General features: G+C 34.7%; 1 protein-coding gene across 1 annotated transcript; it reads right to left on the bottom strand.

Annotated features, from left to right (window-relative positions):
* Positions 1-3,491: 3,491 nt before the first annotated feature.
* On the bottom strand, positions 3,492-8,588 carry LOC107403528 (beta-1,4-xylosyltransferase IRX14). Its single transcript, XM_016010433.4, has 3 exons — positions 7,519-8,588; positions 6,686-7,243; positions 3,492-4,096 (listed from the first exon to the last, which is right to left on the bottom strand). The coding sequence occupies exons 1-3, from the start codon at positions 8,250-8,252 to the stop codon at positions 3,865-3,867; spliced, it is 1,524 nt and encodes a 507-aa protein (XP_015865919.2). The 5' UTR covers positions 8,253-8,588; the 3' UTR covers positions 3,492-3,864.
* Between the last annotated feature and the right edge of the window lie 4,508 nt (positions 8,589-13,096).

The following is a 13,096-nucleotide window of genomic DNA, read 5'->3' as shown; positions in this document are numbered from 1 at the left end:
ATTAAATATTTGAAAAAAGGATTCATGTATTTGAATAAATATATAAAACAATAAACAAGTGGTATAGTAGATTTTTATTTTATTTTATTTCATTTATTTATTCATTTATTGGCTATAAGTGGAATAGTAGAATTATTATGGGACTGCTGATAGACTTGGTTCCAACTTCTTGTTTAGGATTGAGATAGGGAAGCGAGCAGAAAAATGCTGCCACACCACGTGGCCTCGTGGGTGGTGGTTTTTTTTTCTCGTCACTAGAATTATTAAAGCCAGTTCCGAGTCCTTGGGCAGCAGGTAACCGCCATAGGATGAAATAAACTAACTTTTTTCTTTTTTTTTTCTTTTTTGAATAGATGAAATAAAACTAATGATGGTTATTATTTTATTGATAGATAAATATATATATATATATATATATAGATACATATAATTTAGATTTATATTGATAAATTTTAAAAATATATATATAACTAAATACACAAATAAATAAAATGAAATTACATCATTTAATAATTTATTTATTTAATGAACTTTTTTATACATCTAGTATATTATATTATATTAGGTGAAATAAACTGGTATTTGTAGCATTGCTAAGTTTATTGTTGTAAAATATATAGTTGTCAGTTTGATAAGGAAATATATACTAGTGACATGATTAAAATGTGAATATATGTTTTCTAATGCTTGAGTTAATGAAGGTAGAGTTTTGGATTTCGTGAACTGTTTGTGATCATTTTACTCTCATTATTCTAATTAATGGTAAGAATAAAAACCTTGTAAAATTTAATTTATAAAGATAAGCTTAGTCTCCAAATATGACTATTTTGCGATTTTGGAGTGATCTACAAGTATAGCATACCGCAAGATGTAAAGTTTTTCGTCACGGTAGTTAATTTGACTTATATTTCATACCTCTCAGATCTCTACAGACAGTTGAACCAACAGAAGCATGGGTCACTTTTTAGGTATTGGAACCTAGGTGATCGTCTAGGTACATATTTTGGATTTTATTCATTTTGGCTCTTTCATAGTTCATACTTGGTCTCATCCTAACTAGAGTTTGTTTAATCTTTTATGGTATTTTGGACAATATATATATATATACTGTTACTACCCGTGTTGATTCACAATTTTTACATATGCTCTTCCATTTTTGCACTTCATAGTCTTTTCATTGAGAGGATGAACCATGTGTGAATATGTGAAAAATTATGACCTCTACAATTTTATTGAAAACTACATCAATATAATATTATTATAATATATATATATATATATATATCATATGTTTAAATTAGTAATCAATTTTCGAAACAAATTAGCATCGGAAAAGAAGAATGAATAAAGGTCTTATTGTTATAAAGTTTCAACAAATGAGTTTTAGCCACGTTAACATGGCCTTTACTGGTTCCTTGGAGTTGGAGGTAAAGGTCTTTCTGAAACGTACTATTCAAAACTTTGAACTGTGTGCAACTTCAATAAAGAAAAAGAAGGGTTACAGTTTGAAGTTTGCACGAGAGCCAGCTACTAGATACATAGACTTCATGAAGTATTCATTTTACAATTTCGGAAAATGATACAATTTTTCTGTTTCTGCCGCTTTGAAACACTTTTGTAAACCGAAAGTAAAATAATTAAAAGTTGTGTTTTTTTAAAAGCAAAAAATGTTACTGCCTTCCATGCCAACCAATCAAGGAAAACTTTTTGGGGGTTGTATTTATTATATAAATAGATGAAAAGATAAAAATACTTAAAAGAGTACAGAAATCACCGACCAAATATTTGGTCCTCCACTAAACTCTTTGATTGATCCCCCCTTATCCACTGCCACAATAATGGACCTGCTCTGATCTGAAACTTAACTCTTTAGCTGGTTACATATTGATAAGTTAACGTTGATGCTCCATGCCCTAACGAAAAGTTAGATGCAACTAGCAGTCAACAACTATCAGCCAACGAGAGATCACATTTCTGCCATCCAAATACACACCCATGCCTTCCCATAACATATATACAATTTAAACAAACTTATTATAATATAGATATTTATACGATATAATATATAATTTCTTGTATTTCCCAAAGGTTTTGTCATCCAAGATAAAAGGTTTAAAGTAAAGCTAACTGCATATTAGAGTTCACTTCATTTCCTTAGAAAGAAAGATATTGAGTTTTCTATATGATAATTTTTATAAGTGCCACGCTAAATTATAACGTAGGCTTCAATGCCCATCCTAGCAAAATTTAATGTTTATAGATATTATTTATATTTTATCCTCTTTTTTTATTTTTCTTTCTTATTCTTTAAAAAAAAAAAATTGATGATCATTTTTAACCACAGCAGGATTCAAACCCAGGTAGGATAAGGAAAACAGGTATAATCTTGTCATCCTGTCCCTGTGGGATTTTCTTTTTATCTCTATTTTGTGATTCTCATCTATCTTGTTTCTTCCTTTATCTTCTCTCTTCTCTGCTTTTCTTCTCCCTTTCCTTTTCACATTTATATTCTTTTAAAAAATATATTCATTTTTTTTCTTATTTTATTAATATATAAAAAAAACAAAAAAAAAAAAAAAAAACTGAAATTTGTTAGCATACAAAGTTGTAGATTCTGTATCTCAATATACACGGGTGATGTTACTTTAACCTGTCAGCAAAGCAGTAATATTAACTAACAAAACAAGGTAGATCACACACAAAGAAAGATAAAAGAATGTACTTGTTATGATCGAAAAACATTTTCCAATTTCCAAAGTCTAGTTTGCTTCATGTTTTCAACTTGTTTGGCAAACAAAATATCTACCGAACAGCAATAAATATGGTGGGGGTATATTAAATTACAACCGCCCAAAATTTGCAGCATTATGACCATAACTAGTTTTCCACCTATTTTTCTGTGAAACCCATTTCTTTTTTCAATATAAAGATGATGTCGTTTTTTATGGCCCGCTTGTGTATATCATTTTCCATAAAATGGACAGCCGTTTTTGCTAAGAACTAGAACTGGACAAAACGGAATCCGAATCCCCAACCAGAACATCAAGCCCTCCTCTCTGCTACAAATTCCGATGCCAAATCAGAAGCAAACACTGCAGAGATGGGCGCGAAGCTTTGGATTATTATTGCAGCAAATTGCTCCCAATCACCAACCGGCCAAGGCTGAGTCTAGACAGGTCTTATATAATGTAACGTCAGTTTTCAGTTTTCAACATGTGCTGCTTTGAAACCCATCTGGCCGTTTTCTGTTTTAATATATATATATATATATATATATTTAATGCTTTCGGACAACCCAAAAAAAAAAAAGGAAAAAAAAAGAAAAAAAGCCAAAGAAACTCACAAGTAGCAACAGTAACAGAAGACACCAAGATACGGTTTTCAAGAGAAACAAAGTTTTGGAACGAATGGAAGTTTTTTTCTTTTCTTTTTTTTTTTTTTTCTTTTTTGTTTATTACATTTTGGTATCTTTTTTTCTACGAAAATCCAGCTGAACACAACTCTATAATTCCTATGTTCCAAGATTATGTATAAGATTCGAAACATATTGGATACAAAGTCCTACAAGGTAGCAGACACAGCAAGACTTTGCTGGCATACCTCATGCTGAACCAGAATCTTGATATCCCAAACAAAAATATATAAAAGAAAGAAAAAATTTGTGAAAAATTAAGTGAAAATTCAAACTCCAATGCCTGTTATCAACTGGCCCAGCGTGAAGGATTCTTTTCACATATACCAGGTTAGGCCATCTGCTTCTGTGCTAATAAGCCTTTGCAATTCAAATTTTTTTAGGATGCTGAAGAATGATGCCTCAAATTCACACAGCAGCATGCATCTCTAGCGGTCTTCGTGCTAAGATTTTCAAATTTGTTCAGAATGCTTTGAAGCAACCTGTGTGTCCACCGTTCTTGTGTCATGCTTTCTCTTGCTTCGTCTTTTTGATCTAGATGTGCGGGTCTTTGTAGGATGCTTTACGGCATGCTCTTGGATGCCCAACACTACATTTTCATTGGTAGGGAGTTCAGGAGGGGCATCAGGCCATGGTGTGCGTTTTGATGGTACAGTGACCTCCAGAGGAGGATCAATTATCCATCTGTAAAGAGACCACACTAATGTCAAATGCATGTGCATAGGAAGAGATTCTGCTAAATGAATTTTAATTAAATAGGCAATTGACTGTCATGACTTTTGTGTGTCTATGATATATATTGAAATTTAGATGGCTTGATGAGGGGTGGGGGGAAAAAAAGCATTTCCATATGACAAAATTATTGACTAAAGGTAAAGATTTGCTGAACCAAAGTAAAATAAAAGGAAGCATGCTACATAAAATCATAGTACAATTATATAAGTCAATTGTTTAAAGGATTGTAGTCAAATTGCAAGTAAGAAAGCCCTTGGGAATGAGGTCAGAGGACTAAACAGAAATACATTGAAATGCCACACCAATACCACTTGACCACTTGAAACAATGCAATGACATAAATTTAACATGTCATGATAAAACAGTTGTTAGAAAACCAAATGGATTTATATGAAAATGCCAGTCTAGAATCCTATATGTTTGAACATGCTTCAATGAGGAACCAGATATAAGAATTTTATCATTTAAATACAGGCTCGATGACAAGAGTGATCATCTAACAAGGTTACACTGTTTTTAATGGATGTTCAAACATTCTTATTATGAAATTAATCCATGGAAAAGGCCATGTTGGGACTGGCATTTTCTAAGCAAGGCCCAAAGTCAGGTGATTATGTGCTGGCCTGCGCCAACCTAAGTAGCTATCAAGCCTGCCAACTAAAACAATGGCGATGGGCCAGACAACGATTAGAGGATCCAATATCCCCGAGTAGCCGTAGAAGTCTTTTTCTCGCTACCAGTATCATAGGGATTGGGGTGAAGGCTTAGCAATAATAACAATCGGGAGCTAAGACATATCCATTACACTAAAGCTATATAAAGCAAGCCTTATATCTGCCTTATCACATATATATACCTTAGCAGTCGCCATATACACCACTTTATGAAAGGCCCTATTAAAAAATCCATAAAAAAGACATATCTCTAACCCGAGGAATCAACTACCCCTAGTGAAATATCTGCTTTTGACCTTTCCCTTTCACTAAGATTTGGAAACTGGACCCCACAAACCAAACAACACATAAAGCTTACCCCAACTCCAGGCAAGTTAAGTTCCACCACTCAGACTTCTTAAAAGGGAAAGATGGACGTCACTACAAAAACTTCAGGGAAAAAAAAAAAAAAGCAAACTTTTAAATTTGAAAAGATAATTAATAATCAAATTAAAAAATTTATCATCATTTTTAGTGTTTTCCTGTTCGCTCCCTAACTCTAGTTACCCTTAGTAACAGGATCGGTCAATAAGTCACCATTTGCAACATGGTCTTTACATCTACTTAAAGGGCGTCAATCCTTCAGACTGCATGATCCTCTGATGCATAAAAATCTAGCCACTAGCTTAACAAAGCAAATTGATTTGCATCTTCTCAATGGAAATGTCAATACATGTATAATAAATCCTATTAATGTGATCAATCAAATCACGGCTTCATGCAAACAATTTTCTTCTAAAGCCTTTACCCCATAAGCATCGCATAGCAATGTAATTAATGTACTTTTAGGAAAGATAAAAAGTTATACAGGAATGAAGTCTACAGTTTCAGTTCAAAAAAGCATCCAGTATAAAGCCATGTTTGCTGCTAGTATTACCCACAAATGGTTATTTTAGGCATTTGCTCACTTTCATGTCCTTGTCCTAAGCAACAGGAATTTTCTCTCTCTTGCAAATAAGCATATATGGGCACTTGAAAAGGAAGAGAAGATTAGGGGGGGGAGAGAGAGAGAGAGAGAGAGAGAGAGAGAGAGAGGGAAGCTTAATCCTTGCATGAAAAATGGAAGAATTGACAAGGCCAAAGAATTAAAATGCACTCAAAATATAACAAAACAAAGCCCATCAAACCATAAATTGCAGGATCAAATGAGCATAAGCCCAGATTTACCTAAGAAAAAGGAAACATGAGAAGCAGTTCTTATTGCAGGGATGTTCCCTAAGAGACAAATACGAAATATGTGAAGCACCTAACAATTAGGTCCTAGGCAAAAGGTGTTTGACTTGAGATCCCAATAAAATAAAACTAGTATTGCATAGACACATGGCAGCATCATTCAGTTTGTAACAACAAAGCAAAAATATCTTAACCTATAACCATATATTCTTACAAATCGTCAAGCAGTAGCAATTTTGTAGACAACATAACATGGCTATCCAAACATCTATTTTAGGCGGTCAACCAAAATTGCAAGTGCACCACTCTAGCCATTCTAATATTAGAAATAGAGTAGCCATCCTTAATGTCTTAGGTATCTTAGATATATGAACAAAGGAGGTACATCATCAAATGTAATATGCTACATGTAAATTACACAGAAAGTATGATAGAAATGCCTACAACGCTGAAAGAGTTGAGCAGTTCTATTGAAGATAAATAATTTAGCATATTCAGAAAAGAACAGGCATGAACATAAAAATTAAATTTGCTCACAAGCATTAACGACCACTCTTGTTGTTGCTGATTATAATCTCAGAATGAATTATTCAATTGTGCCAAATCATTTGAAATGGTATTGAACGGAAATATCAAAAGATAAAAGCAATACCTGGGAGGAAATTTGCTGTCAAAACGAGCTTCAACACGCAGCCACCAAAGCAAAACTTGGCGCCCACAGCTTCCGAGTGGTTCCACCATGGAAGGGTCCTTCAACAAGACAAGAGGACTCTCCATATCCCCACCAATCCCGCCTAATGTATCTAGATCCTTAACCCATTCGGGCTTATCTTCAGCATTTTTCCAAACTATCCTTGAATTCAATACAAATCCAGCCCACTCCAATTTTCTGGGCAGCACAGTTCCCCTATCGTCGATGTTAACAGCACTCTTTCCCACATATGGCAGAGAATTGAAGGTGTGCCACCCAATTAACATGTTGGATGAATTACAAGCAGGACCTTGAACAGGCATTGGCAGATTCTGCTCATCATCCTTTTTTTCAATAATCGACTCCGAAGATTCAGAATCACCAGAATGAGCAAGTATCCCTACTGAAACAGCACCAAACCATTTCACATTCTGGATCTCATCAAAGAGCTCCATACTATGCATATTACTATCATCCGCAAACACCACAATCCCATCCAGCTTCTCTTCTCTAACAGTTCTGTTCCAATCATAGAATGACCGTAAATCAATTTCAATTTTCAAGTACTAAAAAACTAACATAAATGCCGAAAGTACATGTTTTTGATCTTACAATTCTCAAATGTGAAAGCATCACCTAATTACATTCCCATCCTAAAATTTAGCACTAATTTTGGACAACCCAAAGTTAAAAAGGAGTAAACGAAAGTCAAAGAATTGAACTAAGCAAAAAGAAGAAGAAGAAAATAAAAAATAAAAAAAATAAAAATAAAGAGAAAGGAAAGAATTCTTCACCTCAGAGCACGAAGCCTCATCCGCGCCTCTAACCGGTGTCGACCCTCCCAAGAATTCGGCATCCGCTCCTTGAGCCCAATGTGAATGGTTCGGAGCCCCGACTTAGTGAGGATCGAAGCGGTCTCATTGGTGACTCCACCGGCCTCAACCACGATCCAAACGACATCGTACGGAACCAGCATCAGTGAATGCATCAAGCCCGTCATGTGTAGCGCCTGGAATGTCCGCACATAGGTCGGAGTCACTGCAATCACCGTCTTCGGACTCTTGACGCCGAACTGCTGCCTTTGCTCCCTCTGAACCCTGTCAATAATCTGATGCGCCTTCATCACCTCAATCGGATTCGGGTGCGGCCAAGGACGAATTCGGATCCCGTGCCGCCCGACGACGACACGGCTACTGGAGCTTCCAATAGACGTCTTGTTCACCGGAAATTCAAGATTCGAAGGAGTGGAGCGAATGTCCAGGGCTCCACCACCAAGCTCAGCAGTGGAGCGAAACGGCATAGGATAGAGGTTAGAAGAAGAAGTAGAGAAAAGAAAGAAGAAAACGAGTCGAGAAAAACGAAAACCGAGGACGAGGCTTATAAGACAACAAAGGCCGTGAAGTACAAGCCAGAAGATCGCGGCTGGGGACTTAACGGAACCATCAGCCGACGAATCCAACGGTGCCGATCCTCTGAAACTGTTGCTCCGACGGTTCATGTAGCTCTGCTGCAAAGCCGAGAGCTTCATCTTCCCAGTTATCTCTTTCTCTCTCTAGTCTGTTAGAGAGAGAAAGCAGAGGAAGAAGAGTTTAAAATGGGAATGGAGGTGAGGAAGGTGTGAAGGTAGTGAAGGAGAGTATTTGTTGAGTTTGTTTTGGAAATTGAATTTTGATGAGTTTGGGATTTGTTGGAAAGAGAGATTGGGGGATGAAAATGGTGGCCGATTGTGGTGGAGTGAAGGTGTGGATCAATCAAACATTTCTTTGAGTTTACGAATGATTTTGATTTCTTTTCTTTTTACCATATTATTATCGCTAAATTGTCCCTGTCTTCGTTTTTCTTATCTGTCTAATTTTCCATTAACGCTCGGACATAGAGAAAGAAGGAAAGAAATAAATAAATCAAAGGCCCATTTATCTCGTGGCCCAATTTTTGGCTCGATTTCGGACAGGAAATTGGTTGGAAAACTTGGAAGGTAGAAGAGAAATTCTCAAGTGTTTTTTGCTCATACACTTTTAATGTACGCAACGTTTTTCTTCTTTCTTTAATTGGCTACAAGTTTGGAAAACGAAAACAATTCGGTCAACAAAGCGGGTTGACAAAGCAAAGACCTGAGGGTTGTGATGAATAAAGTGTATCAAAGTACATAATTACAGCATGGTGATGAAAAAGGTGAGCCGTTTATCAGTATGAAAAATTTTGATTCCTGTACAGAAGGCATTAAGAGTAATTGATACTGAATACCAATAGTAGCGTGCCAGATCAGATTGTAGATTCCGAACCTTTTTTATTGTTGTTATTATTATTATTATTTTTTAGGGAATGAATATTCACCAATACTAGTGTCATCACCTTTTGGGAGTTCATTTATTTTCCTTGGTTTGTTGGCAAACAAAGATGGAAGGCAAAATGAAAAAGTTTTGTCTGGCAATGAAATAATTTTTTTTTTTTGTGTTTGTTAGTTGTCACACCAAATCACCAACTACTAATTCAATTTTTAAGTTTTGTTTAAAAGATTGAATGCGATTTTCTATTTTTTTTTTTTTTTCTTATAGCACTTAACCAACACTAATGATGATGACCAAAAGTCAAGGGTTAAGTTCAATTATTTTTTTAAAATAAGAAATTAAGCATGCTTATACTATTTTTGTGCGTAGATTAAACCAAACAATTCTCTTGATAAAAGTATGTACTTTGTGGTAGGCCTAACTAAAATTCCATCTTCTACAAGAGAGCCATATAGTTTAGTAACAAGTAATGTCATTTTAATAATATTAGAGTTATCAAATTTTAGAGTCAATTTTATTTTTTTATTTGTCAAATTCAATCGCTCAATTTATTTTTGTACATATTTCACCAATGACAATGATTATTATATAATATTATTCAGTCTTAAGTCCTATATTGAAATAAGATTGTGAATAAAGAACCCCTCTCTCTTAATTTGACATATGTCCAAAAACAGAAATTTTTGTCCTAAATGTGTATTGCGAAATGATATACATGCTACTCATGTCTACTTTTGGCATTAAAAAGTATATGAAAAATACTTAGAGGTTCATGGTTGATGAGTAGTGATCGAAGCAAAGCATGCATGGCTAAAAAGGTAAGAAAAATGTGGATATAAAGAAATGAGAAAATTCTATGAAGACCAAGGACCGCCTCAATAGGTAGAGTAGAAAGTTGGTAAAGGTTTAGGTGGGTGGTTGATTTTACGAGATTAGAGCATTGTGACACCTGAACCATCTTTCAGGCTCGAGTAAAACGAGGGAGAGAGTGTCCAAATGTAGTCCCCTCTGTTATATATTCTCTTTACCTATTAATTTCAAAGCTTCCCTTCCAAGGGAAAACAAAAGCTTAGCCTTCATACCAAAAAATTAAAATTAAAAATCAAAAAACCCGGAAAGCTCTGCCCATGTTTGAAACCAACCAAACGTATTACATCTCACTTTGGACACTATATATAGAGAAAAGCCTAATAGGAGAACCGTGTTGGTAGTATATCAAATGCTATGGATGTTATATTCGCAGACTATACCAATTTGCTCAGCCTTTGACGCCACCAAGAGTGATCCATATAAATAGTCTTAAAAGTTTTAATTTTTCGTTACCAAGATATGAATGGTACTCGTTGATAATCTAAATGTTGACTGCTGAAGTACGAATATCTGTCATTCTTAGGAATCAAAAAACCGAATTTATTATACCATTTCTTATCATCGCTCACATAGCATTTCTTTGTTGTTATTATTTATTATTATTATGATTATTATTATTTTTTTGGAAGTATTTAGTATTATAATAGAACAAGTTTGTTGGGCAGGATCATCATCTTTCTATTCCCTTTAACGCCAAGGTTCTTCTAACTAGTTACTTTTCGAACCGAGCAAATTCTTCATGATGTAGTCCAGCGATATGTAAACTGGAGTACTGGCAATAAAAAATTGTAGTACTGATTACGATAATCCTTTAAGCTTTGCTTAAAGTCTTAACTGGGACAATCAAAATGTTGTTTGATTTCAAACCCAAACGTCAAAAAAGAAACGGCATCATGATTATGGTTTGTAAGTGAGAATCTTATAGACTAAGATGCCATATATGTGACACCATTTGATGTGGACTTTAAACCATACAACACTAACTATTAAATAAAATAATGTGTCCGATTAAAGTTTTCTGTTTTAGTACAAATGCACAGCCAAAACTCTGTGTCTCCTTTGTTGGGTGGGCTTTCTTAGGCGTTATGGTCAACTAGTGAATTGCATTGCTTTATGATTTGATGGGCCTCAATGATTATTGACGAGGCTGGCGTGGAACATAGAACGGGGTTGAGTTGGGCCTGGAATAGATAGAGATATATATAGGGGAATTTAGCCCAATACCCCCTATAGGACCGAGTTTCATAAATTTTGCCCCCTCAATTCGTTTCTTTTTTGATCTACCTCTTAATATCCCTTATAACCTTCAAACAAAAAATAATTACTTACATATCCTTTTATTTTTAAAACCAAACAAAAATCAACTTTTCCTTTTCTAAACGTCTTTACACTTTCATACAAATACAAAAATACAAAAAAAGCAAACAAACGGCTTTACACGAACACACAAATACAAACAACCAAACCGAAGCTGTCGTGGAAAAGCCAAACATTAGGATCTCATCTCAGCACAGGGAATAAGGTAATTGGTTGAATCTTTTTGTTTATTTGTTGCCGTGGGACCGATGTGAGTTGTTTTTGTGTGGATTTGGCTTTATGTTTATTTCTTTCGTTGCCGTGGAGTGTGGGTTTTTATTTATATTTTTTGTGTTTATATTTTTTGAAGATTTAGGATAGATTGATATTGGGCATTAGTAGGAAATGAAGAGAGGAAAAAAATGGGACCGGTTTGGCCTTGATCGGTGGCCGGAGGTGGAAGAAATAACCGGGTGAAGAATCGGGTCGGTACTGGTTTAGGCGGGTTTATTTTTTTGAAGATTTAGGATAGATTGATATTGGGCATTAGTAGGAAATGAAGAGAGGAAAAAAAGGGGACCGGTTTGGCCTTGATCGGTGGCTGGAGGTGGAAGAAATAACCGGGTCAAGAATCGGGTCGGTACTAGTTTAGGCGGGTTCGGGTCGACCCGGACAAGGTTTGAAGATGGATTGAACGACATGTCGTCTGGGATGAACGACACCCAGACGACACGTCATTTTTAAAATTTTTTTTTTAATTTTTATAAAAAAATGTTTTTTTTTGGGTTCCATCGACAGACATCCCTGAGCATGGAAAATAAATAAAGGATGAAGGCAGGGAAATCAATGAATTTGATGAAGAATAATGTTAGTTTGTAATAAAAAAACATAACATATGTATATATATGTATTTATTACAACTTAGGGATATAAGGATTTTTACCCTGATCAAAGTTTAAATCCTTAAGCTAAAGGTGTTATCTCACTAGTGCATGATACTCAAACTCTGTCTAGAAAACTGCTTTTGTGGGTTGAAAAGAAGAATTTTTTTAAAAACGTACTTGACCCTTAGGAAACTAATGATATTTCTTTTTGGATTTGTATAGATAAAATAAATATGAAGTGAATGATTTGTATAGCATATATAGGTGTCGGTAGGTCTGAGCTTTTACAACCAAATCAGGTTAAACACAAGTAGTATGGGGAAGAGATGTAGCTACATTAGTTGACATACTCATATAGAAGTGGTGAACATGTTGCAGTCTAGCTTAACCTATATGTTCAGATTATAGTCTGCAACTTTCTGTGCACATTTTTTAGACATATATTGTATGGTAAGAAATAATTAAATATAATATGAATATGATATGTATATATACAGTCTAAGGACTGCTTTTGATTGGCTTATAACAATCTGTCTGTTGCGTCGCTTCTATCTAGTCTTCCACCTCTATACTTCACTTTCTTGTTTTTCTATTTTGGGTGAATTGACTACTTCCTGTCCAGTCATTTCAATATTTCACTTTATATGCTTCTGCATGTAGCATCATAATTGGCCACAATTGTGGGTTGCTCTATTAAAACCTCACTTTAGACTATAGCTGCATTAGAAATCTTAGTTGCTTTTCAGACCTTCTTTTTTCTTTTAAGTTTTTTCTTCTTCCTTTTTGCTAGGGTAATTTATTACTAAAAATCAGTACATGGAGATAAGAGAAAAATACTTTATGATTAATTAGAATTGAAGTTGAGAATTCCAGAGTTAGTACTTTCTAAAGGTATAGATATATATATATATATAGAGAGAGAGAGAGAGAGAAAGAGAGAGAGAAGATCGATGCATAAAATTTTAGGTACATGGTTAGCTAGAAGCAAACACGCAAACACTTTATCCCCAAAAAAGAAAAAAATAAAAAATTAA

This window comes from Ziziphus jujuba, chromosome 7 (genome assembly GCF_031755915.1).
Source record: "Ziziphus jujuba cultivar Dongzao chromosome 7, ASM3175591v1".
NCBI lineage: Eukaryota > Viridiplantae > Streptophyta > Magnoliopsida > Rosales > Rhamnaceae > Ziziphus > Ziziphus jujuba.
The sequence above is the reverse complement of the archived record's forward strand: the minus strand, read 5'-3'. Positions and strand labels throughout refer to the sequence as shown.